Here is a 17,356-nt window from a genome sequence, read left to right as displayed (position 1 = left end):
GGTTTTAAACCAGAGTTAGGGTTTTAAGATAGGGTTTAAAACTAGGGTTATGGTTTTAAACTAGGGGTTTAAACCAGGATTGGGGTTTCAAGATAGGGTTTAAAACTAAGATTAGGGTTTCACACTAGAGTTTTAAAGCAGTGTTAGGGTTTCAAATTAGGGTTTTAAACCAGGGTTAGGTTTTCAAACTTGGGTTTAAAACTTGGATTAGAGTTTCAAACTAGGGTTAGGGTTCCAAACAAGGTTTTAAACCAGGATTAGGGCTTCAAACTAGGGTCAGAGTTTCAAACTAGGGTTTTAAACCAGAGTTAGGGTTTTAAGATAGGGTTTAAAACTAGGGTTATGGTTTTAAACTAGGGGTTTAAACCAGGATTGGGGTTTCAAGATAGGGTTTAAAACTAAGATTAGGGTTTCACACTAGAGTTTTAAAGCAGTGTTAGGGTTTCAAATTAGGGTTTTAAACCAGGGTTAGGTTTTCAAACTTGGGTTTAAAACTTGGATTAGAGTTTCAAACTAGGGTTAGGGTTCCAAACAAGGTTTTAAACCAGGATTAGGGCTTCAAACTAGGGTCAGAGTTTCAAACTAGGGTTTTAAACCAGAGTTAGGGTTTTAAGATAGGGTTTAAAACTAGGGTTATGGTTTTAAACTAGGGGTTTAAACCAGGTTTAGGGTTTCAACCGAGGGTTTCAAACTAGGGTTAGGGTTTCAAACTAGTTGAACACTCCGCTTGTGCTCGGTTAATGTTTTATTGCACCACATCGGACACAGATCCCAAATCCCGTCTGTTTTCTGACTGCCAGTGCTGTTTATCCACTCCTGAATAGGAGGATAAACTCCTTTCACGGGTAGACGGAAGGGAGCTAAAACTTGTCAGATTAAACGCAACAGGCCGTACGTGTGGGAGACACATAGGAAGAAACGTACGGTGTGCTTGGAATGAAATGTCAGTGTGACTGGAAAACCCACTCAGATTTTCCCACTTGAACCACAACAAGGTGAATGCAACAAGCATTCCGAGATAAGCGCTGAGAAAATGCTCGAGCAATGACACGCCGGAGGTGAGGAGGTCTCAGTTTCTGGAGCCGTCGTTCGATGGCAGCCTCTCAAAGTACAACCTCGGTCGAAAGGAGGATGAAAGAAATTGTCTCAAATTAGCCACACAAACGGAAAGCAGCTTTGAGTCAATCTGTTTTGCCGCGGAAGTGTCAATTTCAAAATAGTACAAGACGGTTCGCTTGGCAAAGAGGGAAACTTACTGTACATTTTGAAACTGTTGCTACAGAAGTGCTACAGAGATTAAATTAGGAACATTACGTTTGTGTATTCTACCAGACTGAGCTGGGTTTGAACTGATGACATTCCGGTGACTGACCGACCTGCTCTACTCGATGCTTGAGCCATGGCCGCCACACAGGTGGCTTCACACATTGACACCAATGACAAAAGTTTTAGCAGCTATCACCTGGTCTGTGTGTTTTCAACTAGGAAACCCAAAATATTGAAAATTGAAAAAAAAGAAATGCAAAGAAGAAATGCAAAAAGACTACTGGCTGCAAGGAAGCCAATTTTCACATTCTGAAAACTTAATATTTTGTTAAATTGCCCAACTTGGAATATGAATGGAATTTTCAAAATAAAATCCCGTCACTATCTGGTGATTAAAGGCAAGCGATCTTCGTGATCTCGCTTGGCTCTATGACTGCAACAAGAGCAGTGGAAGGCAGCGGCGAAATCGCTTATCCTTGCCACGCGAGACTTGGATAGGAATAGATGTTCGCTTCAGTCGCCTCCCAACTGACATTAACCTTCCCTTCTGCTGCCTCGCCTCCTCAGAGGTCCTTGAGTGATGGATGACCTCTTTCGCGCGTACACACACACACATTGCGCTTCCTTTCCATTCCTGTGCCCATTAAGAACACATCCTTATAAACAGATCAGAGTAATGAAAATCTGTTCAACTCAGTCCCCTAATCCCCCGATTGATGCCCTTTTCTTCAATCACTTTGTTGTGGGCTTCGGTGACAGTTGTGAAATGTCATGGGCTAGTTTTTGAGATGCGTGCGTGTGTTCATTTGTCCGAGTTTTGACGTTTGGCTGTCTATTGTGCACTGGAGGTGTCCAGAAGTCATTTACCGAAGGCCGTGTTTATGATTCACTCTGTGCTCTAGCATCATGATGGTGCCACGAATGAGGAACATTCGATTGAAATTTCATTTGAAGTTTGCAGATGCTGACAGTTAGCAATTATAGGAAAGTGGCAAATAAAATTGCTGGTGGTCTTTGGTTTGCCATCTTAAAATTCCTAATCCTTAACCTTAACCCTATAAAATCCTTTTGAGACTGCTGTGTTCGCTTTTCCATTTTTTGAGTCTGCCCTTTGAGATTAATCATGGCATTGAGGATTATATCTCTTGAGTCAGGCAAAGAAAGAAAAATGCACAGCAAATGTTTCTCTTTGAAAACGAAAGCTTTCAAGTCAAAAGGTCAGTTTAAATTAAAGTGCCACACTTTCATACATTTTCAAAGAGAAGAATGGTGTATATTTTCTGCTAAAATAGTCTATAGGGAAAAAAAAAGAGCATTGTTCCTCTCAGAAGCCATTAGAGACTTTGAAAACGGGGAACAATGCAGTACTTACATTGTTATTTCTGCTGACCATCTTAATCGTTAGCGAATCGGGCAGGCGCTCAAAGAAAAATGGAGTGGGGGGCATTCTTGGGTTTTATTCAGCTATAAGATTTGAAGAGCAGGAAGGGTGATATCATCATGTCCTCCAGGCTGAAAAAATATTTGAACCATTCGTGATGGATCGACCTAAATCATGGCGCGGCTAACGCTAAATGTGAAAAGTAAACACAACTTGACATTAGCTTAACATGCTGCGCTCTTTGATGCCACCTTAAAAAATTCAGCCATCAGTTTGCTCCAGCGGCTTTGTTTTTCTTTTGCCTTCACCAATAATGGTTATTTTGTGTGTTGTTTTGATAGCTGCTGCTAATGCGGCATGTTTTTTGGCAGTTTTCTCAGCTACCGACTGGCTCAAACTGAGATGTGATGGAAACCGCGGAGCCAAGCTGAGCTTGTATTTTGCAGTAAAAAAAAAAAAAGCAGTAAAAACAATAAAAAGAATAATAAATTTTTTAAACCAATTTACGGAGGAGTATGCCTAACGACGAGGTTAGAAAATACATATAATACCTTATTTTATTTACCTTCCTTGTTACTTTATTTTAGCAGAACCTTCCATGACCAAAAAAACAACTAGCCAGCATATTGTTAGTAAGGAACGTACGCAAATATTTGACATTGGCAGTCGATCACAACTTCCTCGGAGAGCCTTGAATTTCCCGGAGACACTTTATTAAAAGAAGTGATTTATCTAAAGCGAGCTGAGGAGAGATGATTAAACTTTCCATTGTCAGGGAGATGGACCGTGTCACATCAGGCTTCCCGTCAGAATTTAACACTCGGCTGCTTGATATGTTATCCACTTCGCTCAGCAATGTTCGCTCATTTTATTTATATGACCCTCTTTAAATGCGACACGGCAGGAAAAAAAATTGTATTTACTATTACACATCCCTATTCATAACATTTGAGGAGTTTTTCTGCTGAGGAAGGGAGGTGAACTTTATCAAAGTCTATTGTGGCACAGTCGTGGCAGGATTGAGGACCTGCTGGGGATGACTCACAATCCAAAACTCAAAGTAGTAACAAAACATTGGAAAACAAAACACACCACATGATGGAACAAAATAACGTGACAGCAACAACAATGTGACAAAGACTGAAAGCAACCAGGCATCGAAACACAAGCGAACTGAATCATTTACAGCACAGGCGTCAAAGTCAAGGCCCGGGGGCCTGATCCGATCCGCCACATCATTTTATGTGGCCCGCAAGGTTATTCAGTGTTTCTTGTTAAAACATCAAAATTATAAATTGTCTTTCAGTGAGATAATTACTTTTTTTTTTTTTTTAAAAACCCAACTTTGAAAATAAATTAGAAAATTGTTTAACTTTTTTGATGCTGGATTCTGTTGTGTGTATGATAATATAAGATAGTCATTAATGGCCCCACGAGGGAAATCATAACTATGATGTGGCCCGCAACAAAAAATGAGTTTGACACTCCTGCAACAGAAAAGATGCAGTCAAAGACAATATCGAGGAGGGTGATTAGTCTGTCAGGAATTCTAATGGATGTTGAAGGTGAAAAGTCCAAATCCCCACAGAGGCAGGAGAAGAGTAATAGAGACAGGCAAAGCCAACATTTTCACCGATCAATGTTTTGTAATCCAGGACACATTTACGCATTAATGACATTGTAACCTCTTAAAACAGACTTTTTTTTTCTCTGGCTGCCTAATCACTTGCTCTTTTTCACAGTGCCGCTCAGAAGCCAAACCTCACAGCAATCTGCAAAAATATCCTTCATCGATAACTTTGATTAGTGTTAACGGCCGTATTTTAGGCAAGAAGATACCTTTGCTCTCTTTAGACTCCTTTAAGTTGATTTCGTGTTGGTGCATTGTCTACAGGTAGCTTTTACAAAAAAAAAAATTTTTTAATAATAATTTTAATAACAATAATAATTTTAATAATTTTAACAATTGTAATAATTTTAATGTTTTAATCATTTTAATAAGCGGTCAAAAAAATTTGATCTCTTGTCTAAATTGATCTTTTGATGTCAAACCAAAATGTTTTCATAAATAAATAAATAAATAAAATTCAGTCTTTAGCAAAAATAAATACATTTCTGACAATTTCCTTCCTTCATAATAAAAATTGCTAGCAATATCTCTATTTTTTTTAAAAAATGAAGACAATTTGTAATTTTTTGATTGACACGAAGTCCATGCAAAATTTGTCTTCGCGGGCCACATAAGATGATATGGCGGGCCTTCTCTGGCCCCCGGGCCTTAAGTTTGACACCTATGCTCTAGCTGATTTTCCCTTTGATGTTTTAAGTCCTTGGTAGAAGAAAAAAACAAAGTAATTTTGACTTCTCTGACACCTCAAGAAGCATTCTGTCTTGAAAACTGGAGGACCAATCTTCAGTCTGTGCTCCTCTGTCCAGTGCTGTTCAGGATTGCAGGGTATTAAGAAAGATTCAGCTCTCAGCCGGGGCCCATGGTATTTACTGAATAAGTACTGAAGGCAGTGATGGAAAGACCTGCAATCTATACCACACGGAGAGAGAGACAAAAAAAACGTTTAAAAAAAAACCCAATGTTCAGAAAAAAACCCCCACTGCAGTTAGCAATTGTACTTTTCAGAACTTACAATGTAGAAAGCAAAGCGTGTCACTTTTGATGGACCATAAAAGTAGATTCTTGACGTCTGTGAGTATCGGGCTGTCAAGGTTTCCCGCCAGGAGCATTATAGTCATTTACTTTCATTGCATATTCTTCTGCCTTGTCCATATTCAAAAGTGCTTTCTCTATAGGAATCATGTCATTATGGAAGTAGCCTGTTGTTTTTAGATTGAACGTTGAGCTGGGGGGAACTCATTGTACATTCAGATTTGATTTTCAGGTTGCAACAACCTTTTATTTGAATTCATAAAAGCCAACATTACTGCACACCGAGTTAATATCTTTGACGTCTATAACCGTCAAGGGCACTGAATGAGTACATTAATACCATCTTGACACGCTAACACACAGGTGTCAAAGTCAAGGCCCGGGGGCCAGATACGGCCCGCCACATCATTTGATGTGGCCCGCGAAGACAAATTGTGCATCAAATTCGTGTGTCATTACTAGAATTGCAAATTGTCTTCACTTTTAATAATCTTTTTTTTTTTTTTTAATATTTGACCAGTTTTTACTCTTCTGATATGAAAACGGGTTATTTGTCAGTTTGTTTTGTAGCTTTTACTGTATATAATACGAGGTGCTCATACATTTATTTGGGTTGACAGTCATAATGGCCCTCCGAAAGAAGCTATGACTGCAATGCGGCCCATGAAAAAAATGAGTTTGACACCCCTGCGCTAACATTTCATTGCGATGAAAAATTGAAAGTTTCGCTTTCTAGCTTATTTCCCAACTTCCATAAATATCAGTAATTGTCAGACTAAAAACTGCGACTCCCGCTTGGTCAGCCTCAAGAGTCTGCGCTGCTCAAATATTTCTGCTCGACTCCCACTGGGTACCAGATTGCCTTCTGACCAAGCCACAGCCTTTTGGCAGCAGGTTCTAAACTCGGGCAGCAGAAAAAGCCATGGCCGAAACATGTCCTGCCAAATGTGCGGCCTGGTGATAAAATTCAAATGTCTAACTTTTTTTCAATCTGCTTTTAGTCTCCAACAACCATTATTTCAAGTGTAACAGATGGCTCTATTTTTATAATAGAATCAGACACTCAAGCTTCCTCCAAAATTCCACAACACCGGTGTCCGGAAATTTCATTGCAGCCCCCATCTCGGCAGGGTTAATTGACTCTCAGAATCAATTTCTACTCGTTGTACGTCTCCGTTGCCAAAGCTATATCAATATCTCTTCATTATGCCAGCAAACAAAACGGTCCTTCCAGCTGTAACAAGCCACATAATAATTTGTGTACCCATGCTGCCGCTAAGAACTCCGTCTAGACTGAAGCGTACATGGGAGGTGTCACTGCTTTCCAGGGGCTGCTCTCCATCTGCTCACAAAGATAACGCATTCAATTTCATTTACGCTGCAAGCTGAGCCACGCTCCTCTTCTGCGCCGCCTGTGTTTGAGGTACAAGGAAAAAAAAAAAAAAGACAAGAGCAGGATGTTGCAAACAAAATCCCAAAAAGCTACTTCAGTCAGCTCACACACTCACCAAATAATTAACGATTTGAAAGATATGCAAACAAACGGGACGAGCGGGAATGCGGTTCTGACGTCTCGCTCCTTGCTACTATTTTCCACCTGTGCGTTGATTTTAGCATCAGCATCCTGTCTTCCTAAATTTGTTGGTTGGCTGTCCATTAACATCGTGGTCTCCAACCACCGGTCTGTGGCCTAGTACCGGTCCGTGCGCCATTTGGTACTGGCCTGCATGGACAGATAAGGAAAAACAATTTATAAATAAATAAATAGGTAAATAAATAAATTTTGTTAAATAAATAAATAAATTTAGATAGGTAAATAAATACATTTTGTTAAATTAAATAAATAAATAGGTAAATAAATAAATGAATACATTTGAATAAATAAATAGGTAAGTAAATAAATAAAATATGAAAAAATAAAGTCATTGTAAAATCGCGGGATATAAACAATGATGTCTATTCTAAGCCACCATGATAAAACAAACAAACAAACAAACAAACAAACAAACAAACAAACATCACGGAAGACATCGTTTCAAGCTCCCTTGAGCTCCAGTTGGACAAATGTTTCTTTGAATTAGTTGGACAAAACGGGTCTCTTCAACAATGCGGTTGCTGAGGCGTACTGGATCACCACAAGGAGAAAGAGTCTTCAGGTGTCCGCGTTGATATTCAGACCCATTTCCGAGAACATCCATTTCTGTGTGATGGTGAGGATAGTGGAGCTTGCCCCCCCCTCCCCCACACACACACTCCCCTCCCCCTCCAATTTCTAAAGACTATTGTCCTCCATCAGGCGCTGCAGGATGTTATCAGCCTCAGCCAGGCCCTCCTACGAATGTGTGTGTAGGTGTGTGAGCAGAGAGAGAGAGCGAGCGAGTGAGAAAGAGAGCAAAGGTTTGCTCTGAACATGACTGGCACAGATCGGAGAGACTTGAATGAATAACGCTCACAAATCAGAGTGTGTGTACTTATTTTTATCATCTTAAATAAGCAGTAAGGCTTTTTTTTGCTCTTTCTCTGGAACTCCACTCTTTCAAGCGTGATGTCATTGGTGGTGATTGTGTGTCAACTACAAGTATGATGAGGAGCTACAGAAGTTGAGTGGATGAAGATAATGTACAAAAACATATGCAGGAGGAGCCGTGTAGTCGCTACATTGAACGCCAACGCCTATAACAATCTCATTTGCATAAGCGTCCACTATTCCACAATTCCTGAACTGCACATTTTCTGCAGCACACGCACCACACATAAGTGCCTTTGCTTTGTTCACCTGAATATAGTACATGATGACATGAAATGATGTGATGTCAAGCACAGAAGAGAACGCATAGTTCCCGTCTCAGTGGAAACAGAAATAGCATCAATAATAAAACAATATAGTGAAGAAATACTGTAGTAAGAGATAACATTATTTTCATTGTAAAACATTAACTATCTCACATAATACATTTTGAAGCGACCGGTGGTGAACTCATTCAGTGCCATTGACGGTTATAGACGTCAAAGATATGAACTGGATTGGCAGTGAACGACGAAAGAGCACATTATGTCCTGTCACTCAAAACAATATAAAGAAAAAATTGCAATGGATTCATGCAATTGCAGGTGCGAAGTAAAGTTGGTGCATGACGTCAACTCAAACTTTTGTCTTCCTGTGCAGTCGACTGTTTGCATATTTTCTCAATGCCCGTTTGTGTGGGTAGTCTCCTGGTACTTCGGCTCCCTCGCATATTCAAAAAACATGCATGGCCACTGCACTGAAGGCAAGGCAAGGCATCTTTTTTTTCCCAAGATGCACGAGGGCTAATACTGGCAGGACTATGTAGGACATGCCAGACAACATTTGGATTTGTAGCTTGTGTAACAATCTCCGAGAATTGTTGTATTGAAAATCAAGCCGGATGGACTATTTGTTGCATTTGACAGGTTCTTCCTCCTTTCTAATGCCTGCAGCATGTTGAAGTGACATTTGGTTGCATTTCTGTTTTGTCTCAAGGCAAGAATTGAGTCAGCGATTGGCGCTTCCGACTGAGTGCTGTCACACTCGTGCGCGTTGCCATCCAAAATCTTCAAAGAATGCAGCCGGTTGCAATGACAGGGTTGGAGGCTGCAGCTCGTCACGCCTAATACGAATCTGTCGACTTATCACAGATCGTCTATTGATCAAGCAAACCTGGCCCACTTTCTGTCGTAGATCCAGATTGAAGGTCTTGCGGCATGAATAACAACAACGGGAACATTGTGGGACACGGTGGGTTGGTGGAATGCGTAATGAGAGCCTTATTCAACATTTCCAAAGGAGGATTCATGGCTCATGCCTCTTTATGGAGAGTACAAGAACATTAATTTGCTCTGCAATGTTTCATGTGAAATGAACGGACACGTACGATCGGAGTGGGAGGAGGTCTCAAAGTGCCCACTTCACGGCTCTGTGATTTCCCGAGCCATCTTTAAATCAACTGCCTGTGGAGTTCATTTTTAAATGTGCTCTGCGTGCGTCAACCTGCTGCAGGACTCAAGAAAATCATTTCATTTTTTTCAAGGACACTTAGAGAGGGGACACTTCAATTGGCGTTGAATGGAGTTATTTGTGTTCACACCCACAACGTCGCAAGGCACCTTTTTTAAATTAATGTGTCATGATACACTTGCAATGGTCTTTTTGCCCCCCCTGCCGCTGATAATGCATAATTTTGTCATTCCAAAAGTCAGATTTTAACACGGTTGGGTTAATAATTTAACAGTAAACATTCTACCTTAACTTTGCTAACGTATCGTCGGAGTCTTAATCCTTTCAATTTGAAGCCAACATCTTTTTTAATTTGACATTAGCCATCAAACAATTTCAAGACACATTCCGACTGCAGTAGCCTCCTCTCCTGACATTCAAGGTTTTAATTTTTAAGAATTAATGAAACATCACATACTTGTTTTGAACAACACTTGTACACCCTCTCAATTGAAATCCATTTGCCTAATTAATAAACGTTACCACTTAATAAATTGTGACAGAGAAATAATGATGTCAGCCAGGCTGTGTGTGAGAAGGTCACGGTGAATCCGCATAGATGATGCTTAAATTGTTGTCATTTTCTCTCCCTCAGCTGAGGCAATTTGGCCAGACGCAACATCCAGATGGTCAGCTCTGGCAGCCACGCTAGTGCTGTATAGAGAGCAGTGTAAAGATATACACAAAAACTCTTTATAGGATTCAAGCGTTGTCATTTGATGAGCTGACAATCGAGATTTTATGTAACTCCAGTACGTAATCAGGATATGGCTATTTATTAGCTTATTGAGTATCGCATTTCGTGACGGTTTGCTTATACAACACCTCGTGATATATTTCAGGTGTCACGCAGGTCGTCCCATCATCCCGTCATTTTATTCGTTCTGTCGGGAACTGCATGAAAAATTCATACTTTGGGCAAGTTATGCTGCCCGCTCACATTTAAAAAAAACTTTCCATTTGATAGATGTATTCCCAATTTGCTGTCCTCCTGTTTACTACGAATATATTCTATTTTCTTATATTTTAAAAAGTTGTTCAACAAACTTAGAAAAAAAAAAATTGTGTTAAGTCCTTGAGCAATTCTATTAATTAGTAATACAAAACAACCACAGAATTTTTCTCATACTTGCTGGATATATAAAAACGTTAAAAATTGCAACACATGGAAAAATTTCATGCGTTTGAATGACGTGCGGTAAAGAATTTGTTTGCAAGGAAGCAGCCGGGTCCGGTAGGTCACACAAACGCCTTCCAAAGTACACAAGCAGAAATACTTACACAGCGCTCCAATGTGACACCGGGTTAAACAAACACTTAACTGCTCCGTTCGCCCTGCGGTCGACAGCAGCGGCGAGGCGGCCCTGTCACTTGCTCAGCTGCACTTTTTAATTATATTCCAATTGATCGCTCCCAATGCCGATAAGGCATTTAAGCTGCTTGATCCTTGTTGCGTTAACGTGAACAATACACACCTTCTTGGGTGAGCCGCTATTGGCTGCCTCTTGCATTTCTAACTGGATGGCCTTTTTAAGGAATGCTGATTGAGAGACAAAATTGATCGAGGGTGGATGGATGGACTAGAGGGGGGCGTGGCTTCAGAATTGCAGAAGCTTTCTATTCTGCTGAAATGATACGAGCCAAACAACCTCAATTGTATGATTCACTCAATGTAGTAATTTAAAGTTCTTGAGTTGTTTTTTTAAGAGCTGAGTTTGGAGATGGTTGTTGTCGGTGGTGACCTCGGTGGCGCCAGCCCATGAATGGTAAGCAGCCTTGGGTGGACCCGCCCAGTGAGGATGGACACGGAGCTCTGGGCCACCACTCACCATGACCACAAGCGGCAGAGCGGAGAACACAGAGAAGTTGCTACACAGCTGAGTGGCACTGGCTTAATTGACTACCCCCCCCCCCCACCAGGACCGCCACCACACTACAATCCACTCCTCCATGGAGGATAAAGCTATCCATACTGATCCGTGAAAAGCAGATGCTCATTGAAACGCTCAGGGAGCCCCAAGTTCTATTAAAGGTCTTGTGTTTGAGTGCAGACTGAATGAATGAAAAAGATTTGTTTATCCTGACATCTCAATCAAAACTCATGCAGGGGCAGAAACAGATGTTATAAGTATTGGAGTCCACACACTTTCTGCCACAATACAGAAAACTATGTTGAAAAGCAGAACGTGATGTCATTTGCTTCTAAATTGGTGAGAAGTAAAGCTTGACATAACATTGTATACTTAATTTAAAAAAGCAAAAAAATAAATGAAAAACCAGCCAAATAACATTTGTGATACTCAATCTGACAATGAGTGCCTCTGCCACCTACTGTAATGGATGTGCAATTACACTTTAGAAAAAACAGCTTTCCTTAATTTCCTCGAGTACATATAAAATATATTATACAGAAAAACCTAGAAGTCTTTTTTTCTTATGATTATCTACGGGTGGTAAAACAGAATTGATTTTTGCCGGAAGGCGAGCAAAGGTCATAATAATGCTACTTTTCTTGAAGTGAGAGTGGTCATCAGACTTTAGAGCCAAAGAGACCCACAGCAAATAAACAACTCAAATATTTATTAGCTGGAGAATGTCTTACAGCAAACTCACAACACAGTCTTCAAGTCAAATGACACTTAACCCTTTGAGTACAAGAACAGTAAATGTGAATTTCTCCAGTGTGTTGTTTGTCTGTCAAAATCATCAAGAAGCATATCAGGATGGAAAAGGTCCAAAGCTCCTTTTTTTTTCCTTTTTTTTTTACGTTAGACATAATGGAGCAACACAGCGTCTTATTTTTTTCTTTTTTTTGTGAAAATGAATCAACAACATTTACTCAACGCTGAATTTCAATTTTTTTTTCTTTCTCTTTTTTTCATGTTTACTATTTTGTTTGATTATCTTTTCCTCCCTATCAGGTTTGTCAGTGCAGTGAATAGTCAATCGATGCAGACTCCAGTGTACAAACATACAGACTAGTCTAATCCATAAAGTTTCCCTAAAACAGTGACGAGAAAAAAACGATGGCGGTTACTAAAAGGGTTAAGGCAAACATAGAAAAATAAATAGCAATAAAAACAATGTACAGCTTGCTTCTCATACTGGACTCAAACACTCCTAAGAAGCTCTAGTTAATGAGAATTATTCACATTCCTTTGATATACTTTACAGAAGCCTTCCACTTTACAATCTATTTACAAAGAATTGAGCAATCCTATCCAAATGAAAGTCGTCACCAAAAGAAACACATTAGGCATGAACACAACGGTAATAGAAAACTGTATAATTTCTTCATATCGTCAGTATGTAAAAACATTTACACACAAACTTGCAATGTGTTTACAGATTTTTTTTTTTCAGATATCAAATAAATCAAAAGCACGCGCAGAAAAAAGTGATCTTTTTACAAATGTCTGCGGCGTTCGACTTCAGTGAGATCAGTGTACATCGCTTGTTTTTCAATTGTATGCTGACTCTGCACAATTAACACACTATTAAAAAAGTGATCGTGACGAAGGGCGATATATGGAGATTCGTTCCTATGAGACACAAACAGATGCCAAGGCGAACAGACGAGACAAGGTCAGCGTGGCTGAGAAGTCAAAGCGACGGCGCACCCCTCCGCGTGACACCGCGCCCCCTCCGGAGGGACAATGACATGGCCTAGCACGAGATGACCCTTCAGCTTTCACAAGCCCAACGCAGGAAGGGCAAAAGGAAGGCAAATTACTCATGCAGTTCCATCTAGCTATGTAGCTAATTTCGGTCTCTTCGTAAACAAAATAAAAAAACATTTTTTTTTAAAAATGGACAAATGAAATAATGAAATAAATAAATAATTAAATAGATAAATAAAAAATTAGACGAATAAATAAATAAAAATGACAAATAAATGTAAATAAATAAATACATAAATAAATGTTTAATACATGAACAAACAAATGAAATGTGGCTAATATTGGTCTCTTCATAAACAAAATAAAAAAAGAGGAATAAATAAATAAATAAATAAATACATGGACTAACAAATGAACCGTGGAAGTTGCCAGGCTGAATTTGTCCACAGTACAGAAACGCAATTCATAAAGTCACTGATGGGCGAGTACCGATACCAAGTACCAGTATCCAATTTATGTCATGCATTTTTAAGGAAAATACTACATTTAAATATGGAAGTCTTTCTTTAAAATATCTGCCATTGATTCTTTGGGGGGAACTAACTATATCCTGTTCCAAATGTTGTGTATTCCGGATTTGACTGACAAGTGTACCAAATAACTGGCCTGGGCCAAGCAGATGTTCCAAAGCACGGTCCAAGAGAATCTGACAAGAATTTCATTCCAGTATCGGTACTTAGCCATTCGACTACAAATACACTCTTGGCAATCCATCTCATATTTTGGGGGTGAAAAAGCAATATTACCAACAGCGACAGACTCAAAGTGTGATGAAAGGGACACTCAAGGGAAACGAGCCCTCTCAAGACAAACATCAGCATGATGGAGAAGACAACAGAAGCCAAAATAGAGCCAGAACATGTGTAGTGTTGCAGAAAGAGCACTGACATTTTGTGTCTTAATGAGCCTGACCGTCTGTAAACAGATTCGACACACGGTGACCCGCTGGCATACTGGAAAGCACACGGGGTCTTTTAATTATCTCTTTCCTCCCTTTTAGTGTCTTGCTGTCAATGCGTGCGTGTACAGCGAGGAGCCGGGCCACCTTGGGAATGACAGAGCAATCTGACCAACAACAATGTCCGGCAATTTAATCAATGTCGTGGGGCCGACCGCTACCCACTGTGGAAATCACGTGCGGTTATTTGACAGACAACTTTAGCACAGAGGATGCTTATGAAAGAATTACAGACCAAAATGTGAAGAGCTCACTCAAAACTGAGAGATCCACAAGGATTAAAATGCCCGTAGACTGGGAGAGACTTAAATATTTCTATGCACAAAAGGAGTGTGTGATTAAAAAAAAATGTAATCAAATGAGGTTTTGAAGAGTTCGACATTTTTACAAATATGTACACGTTGCATCTAAAATTGCTGTATGTAAGATGTATTTTTTTTACCTAACAAATGAGATAAAAGAAAATAATGAGATTAATTGGAGCCCAGTGTTAATTTGTCAGTCGTACCATTTTCATAGATTTTTCGATTTGCATAGCTCAGGTTTTAGCTGGGATCATTGCTGCTTGAAAACTATGATGGGGAAAAAAAGATGACATTTATTTTTGTTTTGACCTCATTGTGGGGTTTTTGTTGTGATTCGCAAAAACCGTGATTTGAACAATTTTTTTTTCTTCTTCACATCTCATCCACTCAACCGAGGGCTGACTGGAAGCTACTGTAACTCACTATTGCTCCTAGAGGTAAAACCGCGTATTGCAAAGAATAAATCAGTGTTACTTCATTAGATATTACTGAGAAATGTTTATGCTATTTGACAATTACCAGAAGCAGCCATATTTCTTCCTTCACATCCAATCAACCATCCCTTTGCCCTGTTCTGTCCATGTTTTAAACTTAAATATTGCTCAATATAATTCTCGTTCATTTTAGGCATTTGTGCCCCTCAAAACTTTTGTCTTTTTGTGGGCTGCATTGGATTGAAAAACTGAACCAAATACAACTGATGAAAATAATTCCCCCAAAAATTATGAATCCACTCAATAGTGAGCCATAAAACAAATCGCATCGAACAACATTCTTATTGACCTCATTAGCAGGCTCTTCAAACTTTGATTGCCAGCTCTCAGCGCCTTGTGTCTAGTTTGGGCCTGAAAAGATAAAAGCCAAAATATTTGTTTGTGAAACAGAAGAAAAGATGAAGACATACAACAGGGGATGTGAGTAGCTTCAACCACAAGCTCCTCGTGTGGAGCTACGACTCACAGTCAAGTCCTGCCAACAGTGTCAGGTGGGGGGGGATAAACCAACGTCTCAACCAGTGTGTGTTTGTATTTTCGGTGCACACATCGGCATACACAAGGATGTGCAAGAGTTTGTCCCCCTTGAAAACAAAACAAAAAAAAAAGGGCTCCAGTTGTTTGGCAATGGGAAGCGGGGCGTGGCGGCCCTTCGGCGAAAGGAGGAGTCAGGGAAAGATAGTGAGAAAAAGTATCACCAGAAGATGAAGAGCATCAGTTGTTCTGGAGGCAGTCGAGATCCAGCGAACAGCAAACGTTTCCGTTCTGTGCATGGCAGCACAAAAAAGAAACAAGCGTTGTAGCATTTATATCCCATAATGCAATGCTGTGAAACAACATTTTACAACTTGCAGATTCACAAGTATAAATACAGTGGTATCGGGCACTCGTAGAGACTGCCGATACCAGTCACCGATACTTAAGGCAAAGAAAAATTACACTGACTAAATCTTCCTTGGCAATAGAATTTTCACCGAATCATCTTCTGTGACACTTTTTTTTTCTGTCATTGTGGAATTTTGTGAATTTTTGTCTATATATATTAAAGTACAAAATTGTTAGTATTGATAATATTTTAATTGAAATGATGGTACTTGGTATCTGTGAAATTTGGTATTATTTCAACTGCAGTTTGCCGAGTAGTCCCGGTGAAGAAAAACGTTCAATAATTCACAAAGATGACTCATAATAATCAACAACAAATATTGCTTAGTCTTACTTTACACATGCAGCCGGTGCAGGGCGAGTTGGGCATCTGCCACGCGTCCCCGCTGAGGCGCGTGACGCCGGCGTGGTCCGAACACGTTTGTCGGATGTCGTAAGACAAACTGTCGGCCAGGCAGGGGTCTGTGACGCAGCGCGGGCAGCATTCGCCTTCTGCCACTGCCGTGTACTCGCACATCAGCACAGGACAAACCAGAGGCCAGCAATCCACCTCGCCCTCCTGGAAACACAAACGAGGTAGCAAAAAAAAATAGTCATCCATGAGCGGCTTTGAAACATAGCTTAAGTCTGAGCTCCGTATTGATGAGGAGATTCTGTTACAGCCCACAGAGATTGGCCTTGAAGGTCGGGTTTCATTTGCGACGCTAATTTACATGCATGCACATGTGTGTGTTGTCTAACCATGCAGCGGCACTGCTGGCAGCCATACAGCCAAAACGCGCCGCTCCGGTAGAGTGTACGGCCGCTCTGGTCCAAACATTGGCTGCTGGGTCTGTTATCGCAACTGGGACAGCAGAACAGATCCTCCTCTGGGTCTGCGCAGTCACAGGGTTTCCTTCGACAGTATGTCTGGCCATCCTGGAAAGCGCAGGTTGTAGTTGCTTAGAATACGTGCGGTCCGGCAAATTGCCTCAGCTTCCAATTTGATTGGCGTCCGCTTATCAACGGCACGAATGTTGTGCGTGTTGGAATCATTGATTTGTACACACTGGCAGCCCATCCAGGAAGAAAAAAAATATATTTTTCAGGATGAAATAATTATATTGTTTTTGAAAAGCAGAACCGGATGGCCACGTTTGAATTTATTTGGCAAATACAAAATTATGCAAACCGACCTACTGCTGTGAGTAACTGCTGTGTTGAAAAGGAGAAATTCCTCCTCAAGGTTTTCAGGTAAAATTGCTTGGTATTTGGAACCAATAATTGCCTACCACAATGTGAGGATCCCTCCAGCTCTGGAATTTTTCTTTCTGTGTGTGTTGTGATGTGTTGTTTTGGCCCCCTAAACATCCATTTTTATCAGCTACTTTTTAATGTAGCTGTAGGTCAAACTCAAGGCCCAGCGAGTAGCGAGATTTGACCGCATATTGACAGAATTTGTGGACACTCGGTCCCTATATCTTCCACTCCACCTGCTAAAAACTTAATGGGTGGTTTTACACAGAACAGCAAGCGCTGACTGGCTCAGCGATGGCAGTCTAGTGGCGATATAAAAACGTTACAAGAAAAGGCCGTTAGAAAATGTACGAGGGCTGTAAAATCGCTCTGCATACAGTTAAAAAGGTAACACGGAGCCAATGTTTTATCTCTGCGTATTGTCCCGCTTCGTTAAGCGCCAGGCCAATTCTTATGGCCTTGGTCTTTACGTTT

The 17,356-nt window shown here is 40.3% G+C and overlaps 1 protein-coding gene across 1 annotated transcript in view; it reads right to left on the bottom strand.

The window, feature by feature from the left end:
* Window positions 1-14,973: 14,973 nt before the first annotated feature.
* LOC119119988 (protein kinase C-binding protein NELL1-like) overlaps window positions 14,974-17,356 on the bottom strand; it is a 78,460-nt gene continuing 76,077 nt past the window's right edge. Inside the window, exons 18-20 of the mRNA XM_037246544.1 lie at window positions 16,388-16,564; window positions 15,981-16,205; window positions 14,974-15,526 (exon numbers count right to left, since the gene is read on the bottom strand). Of these exons, the coding sequence (XP_037102439.1) occupies window positions 15,476-15,526; window positions 15,981-16,205; window positions 16,388-16,564 (453 nt within the window). The 3' untranslated portion in view covers window positions 14,974-15,475. The remainder of the gene's footprint in view (window positions 15,527-15,980; window positions 16,206-16,387; window positions 16,565-17,356) is intronic.

This window comes from Syngnathus acus, chromosome 3 (assembly GCF_901709675.1).
Source record: "Syngnathus acus chromosome 3, fSynAcu1.2, whole genome shotgun sequence".
NCBI classification, from domain to species: Eukaryota; Metazoa; Chordata; class Actinopteri; order Syngnathiformes; family Syngnathidae; genus Syngnathus; species Syngnathus acus.
Note: the sequence above shows the minus strand (reverse complement) of the source record. Positions and strands in the feature narration are given on the sequence as shown.